The sequence below is a fragment of the Squalius cephalus genome, assembly GCF_949319135.1.
Source record: "Squalius cephalus genome assembly, chromosome: 23".
NCBI classification, from domain to species: Eukaryota; Metazoa; Chordata; class Actinopteri; order Cypriniformes; family Leuciscidae; genus Squalius; species Squalius cephalus.
The window spans coordinates 32,260,755-32,268,254 of record NC_137144.1 but is presented as its reverse complement, the minus strand read 5'-3'; the positions used below and the strand labels follow the sequence as shown (position 1 = coordinate 32,268,254).

Sequence of the window (7,500 nt, the reverse complement as noted above, 5' to 3'; positions counted from 1 at the left end):
CAAACCCCCGAGCCATCCCTTCCTCACTGCTTTCTTTATAAAGAATCACAACCAGATCCCAAACCCCCGAGCCATCCCTTCCTCACTGCTTTCTTTATAAAGAATCACAACCAGATCCCAAACCCCCGAGCCATCCCTTCCTCACTGCTTTCTTTATAAAGACAGAGAGAAATGTAGCACAGTTCACAGAGCCACACTTGCATGCGTCTGAATCCAGTAAACACCCACATGTGCTGTGAGCGTCACGTGACACGAGGACAGGTCAGTGTGGAGTCTCCGGAGGAACTGCTGGATATGGGATTGTTGGGATTGCGCGCCTGACGTGCCCTGAATGCAGTTCGGATGCTGTGTGTTCATGAGTGAGGAAGGTGTCATGAGTGAGATGTGAGTCTGACAGACAGTAGGTTGATGTTTCGCCTCTCGTCACCCTGCAGAACTACTGGGATCTCAGAGGATGTTTGTCTTCCCTAAATTATGTGAATCTTCAACTTGCAAATGTTTTCAGAGGTCATCAGAGTGAACATGGGCATCCGCTTCATCAGACCCGTCACTGGAAGAAAACAAAACTAGAGGTTTTTTGCATTTTGTGGAAAGAAAGCATTATTACATACAGAAAGACCTTAAAGCTGCTAGATCTGCTTATTTTTCAACACTCTTAGAAGAAAACAAATACAACCCAAGGTAATTATTCGAAACCAAAATAACGAGAAATAAGCTTCTACTTCTGAAGTTTCCAAACAGCACAGCAGTAATGACTTTATGAACGTCTTTACTTACAAGATTGATAATATTAGAGCCACAACATTCTTTTAAATTCTTTTAGAAAATTATGTTGGCGTTAGTGGAATTGCATTGGCATGGTTCAAATCATACTTATCTGAACGTTATCAGTTTGTAGCAATAAACGAAGAGATGTCTCATCGATCACAAGTTCAGTATGGCGTACCACAGGGCTCAGTCCTAGGACCACTGCTGTTGCTTTAAAATATTGCTGATTACTTACAAAGCACTAAATGGTTTAGCTCCGCAGTACTTGAGCGAGCTCTTAAAGGTACAATATATAACTTTTTTGCTTTAAAAATAGTAAAAATCACTATATCTATGTTATATATTTTTTAGTTGTGTACTTACATTATCCCGACTGTTTCCAACAACTTTTAAACCAGGAGAAATTTGTAATTTAATTCGAAGACACGTCACGTTCCTTTATTTCCGTTTTGTCGCCGTCAATGGCGTCATATCTGCGTTCTCCCTGGTTTCCGCTCGTACTGCCATAGCAACTAGAGCTATGAACCAGAGCCCTCTGATAGTAACCAAGGCGACAGACGTGGACAACTGTGTAGTTCGCAATGTCTATCTGCACGCTGTTGTTGTTTCGTTCAAACATTATGGACCATGGCAAGCAGACTTTGGATAAAAAAGGAGAACTAAAACGTGAATCAATATCAGCGCGTGTTTTCGAGATGCCGAGAGCTCCACATCCGAGACTTCGACCGCTCCTACATGTACTTTATTAAACAGGTGAGCACATTTACATAAAACTAATCAATGTTATATAGTTCAACAATGATAAAATGTTAGAATATGATCTGTATGTTATTCTAATGTTGATCTAGCTTACTGCTAGTCTCATACGGACAAACTTACACAGAATAACATAAAGTTCAACACATTTAAATGCAGTTTAGTGTGATAGTGTAATGTTAGAGCAAGTGAAACAGCGCTGCGTTACCTCACAAGTTTAATTTGTCTAATAAACTGACCTGTGACTAGTAATTCTGCACTCGTGTAGTTCGGTAGAATGAAATGTCCATATTCCTTTTATATCCGCGGGACTCGCGTCGCGTGTGGAGCTGATAGCTGTCTCTTAGCAATCCCGACCGGCTTCATATCACAGTCATGATAAAAACATTGATGTATTTATTCATCCATAAACATTATTAGATCGGTTGGCTTGACGTTGACGACAAGATCCATAATTCTTAGCAAATGTTGCGTCATCAAACTACGCCTTTGTTATTGTAAGAAGTTAGCGACCCCTAGCGGCGAAAAAAATTACATACTGTACGTTTAATGCATTATAGTCCTTCACGTCTATTGTGATCTCAAAACTCCGGCCAGTTAATAATACCTAGAATATCTAAATCGACTGCTGGCGGTAGATCCTTTTTTTATTTAGCACCAAAACTCTGGAACAGTCTTCCTACCATTGTCCGGGAAGCAGACACACTCTGTCAGTTCAAAGCCAGATTAAAGACACATCTCTTTGACCTAGCATTCACATAATACATTATAGTCTTCTATAATTAAATGTTAGGCTGCATAGATTACCGTATTTTCCTGACTATAAGTCACACTTTTTTTTCATAGTTCGGCTGGTGCTGCGACTTATAGTCAGGTGCGACTTATAAATAATTCATACTGAATAAATAATAATTATAATAATTCATACTGACTGACTTGAACCAAGAGAAAACATACCGTCTACAGCCGCGAGAGTACAGTTGCTCCTGTAGCCTATATACCCCTGAACAAATGAACTGAAAACAACTGAAAAACTGTTAACTGAAACATGAACCTAAAGACAACTGAGAAAGCCTGAACACAAACAAAATGCCCCCAAAAATAAAAAAATCTCCATGTTTTCGGTGCTGATGCGGTGGTGACGTAAGGGTGGCGCTGCCAATAAAGCACATAACAGCTGTCACAAAGTACCGGCAAAAGTAATGATTATGAATATGTCAAATATAGCAAGGAGACATTTTAATTGTTTACTAATAAACAAGTGTTTTCTGTGTCAGTGTCGGCTGCAAAGATGAAGTTGACGATGCTGACTCACGATCTTCGCAGTAGTGAACGCGCCGGGGAGAAATTCACATTTCATACAGATTACATAAGCAGAGAGCAGTCTGTTTTCTTTTGTTTTGAATTGTTCTGTTTAAAAGTAGACATTTCAAGCATTCTATAGATATATGTCTCAGGTCTGTGAGGCAAGTAGGCTACTGTATACGCTGAGTTTCGGTTCATCTATGAGATGAGCTCCAGTTCATGTGCCGGCGCCTCCGTGTCCTGATTATCTATTTTCTACTATATTCTACTTTATTTATTAAATCCAGGCAATTGGTTGATGGAACATTGATTAAAATTAAGATACAATTACAAATTACAAAACTAAATTAAATTTAAAGATTTAAAGGCTTTGTGCTTTCTGTTTGAGGTCTCTGTGAAAGTTTTAAAGCAGTCTTTTAGTGCCGCTTTCAGAGCGCTCACGTCCGTACGGAGAACTGTCCCGTCCGTAACATTGTTTTTTATGTTAAATACATTCCTAAATAAATGAAACTTATAGTCCAGTGCGACTTAAATATGTTTTTTTCCTCTTCATGAAGCATTTTTTGACTGATGCGATGAGTTGACTTATAGTCCGCTGTAGTCAGCCGGAAACGGGAACACTTCCCATAAATCCTGATGTACACGCTACATCATAAGAAGAATGGCGTCTACGCTAATATCAGTCTCTGCGCCTGGAGCCATTTTTGCAAACCATTCATAATTACAAGGAAAAATATTCCACATGAGGGAAATCATTGTTATGTCCATGAAGATGTGAAAAATAGGCATAAATCTAGCTTACACATTTACCCAGATTATCATACGCCTGTTTAAGCGAAGCTAATTTGTGTGTGTTTCTCCATCCCCAATGTCACTTCTCTGTGTTTTACGGCCCTGACGAGAACGCCGGTCTCCTCGGCTGTGAACCGCTCCTGGCAAATCCGCCGTTATAATAGCAATCCGCCATGGAACAAGCACGCCTGCTCTTAAAGGGAATGTGAGATGTCGCTCTGATTGGTTTATTTCACGTTACGCCCAAACCACACCTATGAGTAATGAAGCGACTTCAGACCAACACATTTTAGATTTGCGTCGGAGAGTCATTTATCCCGCCGGTGTAATAGCAACAGAGCCCGAGACCCGCCCACAAAGTTACTTGCGTTTCGCGCTTGATACTTGTGTTTTAGTTAGTTAAAATAGGGCCCAAGGAGTTTTAATGTCGCATATGATCAGCTTCGTGGATCTAACAATCTATAGAGCATTCTAATTTATAAATAGTATTTAAATACCTGTATTACGATTCCCTTTGTTTGTAGAGAAGATATAGGTGGGTTCTTCTTAAACTTGTGACAGGTTGTTGCATTCCAGGAGATATCATGCATTTAAAAGTGGAATATGCCCGGTAGGCCTACGAGCGATATGCATTTATTAATCAGTTAAAACTCTTGATCACACAAATAATATTTCATATGAATCAGACCTAATAGTTTTTTATGGTAAAAGTAGCTTACAGCATCTAAAGTAGGCTAAATGCATAGATGTATTTTTCAGCATTGCAAGATTTTTATTTGCAGCACTCACCCCCAGTACCCGCTGACGCTGAGGCTCGGACTGTTACTTTGCGGGTGGTCATTTGGGCTCATGTTTGGTATTCTACATGATATTTATTTATGTCCTATAGCTATTTGTCATCGTGTCTACCCCGTGCGAAGCTATCTACACTGGGCAAAGCGAATGTGCAAATCATTTGTCCTAATTGCATGTAGTAGCCGCTACTTCAGAAGAAGAACGGGCATCCGTTAGGTTAACCCTAACCCATCCGTTTACTATCAATGAATCATCGTGTCGCGCCGCGTCCAGTATACACACTGTATTACAAAATATGATTTTTCAAGTAGCCAGCACTAGTCAATAGACCCCTTTTGCGCCGACGTCACAGTTACGTCACGGCACTAGCTGGAGGCAAAACAGAGTGAAAACTGGAGGCGGCCAATACAAACCAGCACAGATTCGACTACATAATAAGGAGCTTAAATGACTATTATTATTATTAAATGTCATCTTGTTGTGTTGTTGGGTTCTAGAATCGACGGAGTACAGGCCCATTTTTACATTTTATCGCATAACGTTTTCTAAATGATTGTGATTATTTGTGAATCATCTATGATTGTTGTTTTGATTGATTGGGACTAGACTTTTTTGAAGAACGTGGTAAGAAAGGGTAATCAAATACATAGTTAAAAAATGAATATGCTGTATCTGGAATTTTAATAATTACAATTGCACCGTAATGTCACTCTTTACATTGTCGTCTTCTGTCCGGCCTTGGCGCTGGCTCGGCAGAACTGCGGATCGTACCACACGTCTTGTACGTGACCATTCATTCAGCACATAGTTACAGGCATCTAAAGATGTATATGCCCTCAGTTTCTCTTTACGCTCAGTTTCTCTATCGGGCAGGTGTAGAGCAGGCTTCTCAACCGGAGGTAGTGTTGACGTTAATCCTGTCAGATCGTCCATCCATTAACTGTACGGGTCGGCCAATCTGGGATGTCCATTAAAATGAACTTTTGCAAATAACAATCGCGGCCCTGGACAGTGAGTGACCTTGCACATTAAGATAAAATTGGATTTTCTCCAGTCATTGTTAAAAAACAAGCTAACAAAACTGGCAAACTAGCGTTAGTGAAGCGCCAGAGGGATCGTTCTGCCTCCAGCTAAGCCCCGCCCACAGAAATACGTCACCATGTTTACCAACTGTAAAAGGGCCTATCAGTACGATTATGCAGACATGTCTGCAGCTAAGAAAGCAGACATCACACACAGGGAAAAGGTGTTAACATTTCAAACATGCTAGTTTTACATTATTTGAAACTGCTACGGCAGCAGTGAATAGATAATGAGGCACTGTTTGCTGTCGCGCCTCTTGATGATGTTACTGATCATGATGCTCGAGATCTGAGATGATCATAATTCCCTGAGTTTATCCTGATAGAAATATAAAGAGGCCTTAAACTCCAACAATCTTTTGAAAACAGAGTGTTTTAACCACACAAACAGTTCAGCTCAATTTGAACGAAGCGCCCAAAGATTGTTACTGCTCCTGTCAAGGGTGCAAGAGTCAGTTCCCGCCCGAGTGTAAAGCCAAACGTGATTGGTTGTAGTGAGAACGTGCTGCGATTGGGCAACTCAATGTGGCCGTTATCTGATTGGCTTGAGTAAACGGTGGGTGGAGTCAGCTTATGTGTGGATTTGTCTGCACGTCGACGCTAGAAGTGTTTCAGTGTCCACAGATGCGCGAGGGGATTTACTAATGCACAAGAAGAGGTTCACAAATAAATGCCAGGCAGAGTTGTGTTTGTAAAATAATAAACCATTTGTAAATATTTATTTTTTATTTGAAAATCTCATTTTATTTATTTGTGAATTTTATCATTTTTTTGTGAAACTCTTTACATTTATTTGTGGATCTTAATCTATTTATTTGGAATAATGCAACAATTCTAACCCATACCGTGTGAATGAACGGCCGTAACACATTAAAGTTTTCTGGTTTCTGTGAGAGCGGTGTGTGTTAACGGCCCCTAAGTTAATAACTAATGATCTTTACAACGGAAGTGAATCAATCAAAACTAACTTTAGCTGAACAATAACTTTATTCTAGAGCTACTGTAAAAAATCTCCTATTATCACTGTAAAGCTGCTTTGTAACAATCTATATTGTTAAAAGTGCTGTATAAATGAAGGAGACTTGTTTATTTTGATAATTGTCAATGATTAAGGGTGTTTTCACACTTTCAGGGGTCAGAGCCGGTTCTCTTGAAGAGGACCTGTGTGAAAACACTCTCTGTGAAGATTAGTGACTGCTGTCTATAGAAGCATTGAGGTGTCTGAATCACTGAACCGCTCGTGTATCATCTATATCAGCCTTATATTGACGTCTCTGCTATCTAGACATCAGCGTCTGCCGCTGGAAAACATCTTCTGACACACGTGGAACTGCTGAAATGACGAGAACATTGATAGTGTGTGAGTGTGAATTCTTGACTGCGTGTGAGTTGGTCATGAGATTCCTGGCGTCGCTCTCGTTCCCTGAACGCTCCACAGAGAGAGAGAGACAGACAGAGAGACACAGAGAGACAGAGAGAGTTAGACAGAGAGAGAGTCAGAGAGAGAGACACAGAGAGAGAGTCAGACTCAGAGAGACAGACAGAGAGAGAGACAGAGAGAGACTCAGAGAGAGAGAGAGAGTCAGAGACACAGAGAGAGAGTCAGAGAGAGAGAGTTAGACAGAGAGAGAGTTAGATAGAGAGAGAGTTAGGCAGAGAGAGAGAGAGACTCAGAGAGAGAAGTTTAGCGGATATCCCTCCATCATTATGGATCACAGTTCCAGCAGGACGTTTGGGTTAGCGCTCAGTGCACTGCGATTACGACATCGAGCCAAGCACAGGTAAAGTGTGTGTTTATCGCCTCTTATACATGAGATCTAACCACAGCTCATCTGAGCCAATCAGATTCACTCAGGCACATGACTAATCTGCATATTGGAATCTTAAAGGTACAGTAATAAAAACAGTCTGTTTAAGTGTGGGTTGTAAACAGAGACTAAGATCTCACGCAGTGTGTGTGTGTGTGTGTGTGTGTGTGTGTGTGTGTGTGTGTGTGTGTGTT

At 40.6% G+C, this 7,500-nt stretch overlaps 1 protein-coding gene across 5 annotated transcripts in view; it reads left to right on the top strand.

Annotated features, from left to right (window-relative positions):
• srpk2 (SRSF protein kinase 2) overlaps window positions 1-7,500 on the top strand; it is a 53,270-nt gene that overhangs the window by 17,739 nt on the left and 28,031 nt on the right. Inside the window, exon 1 of one of the 5 annotated variants that reach the window (XM_079860325.1) lies at window positions 7,191-7,279. The exons of the other annotated variants lie outside the window; for them this stretch is intronic. Coding sequence (XP_079716451.1) covers window positions 7,206-7,279 — 74 coding nt within the window. The 5' untranslated portion in view covers window positions 7,191-7,205. Of the gene's footprint in view, window positions 1-7,190; window positions 7,280-7,500 lie in introns of those variants that run through there. 5 annotated transcript variants of the gene reach the window in all.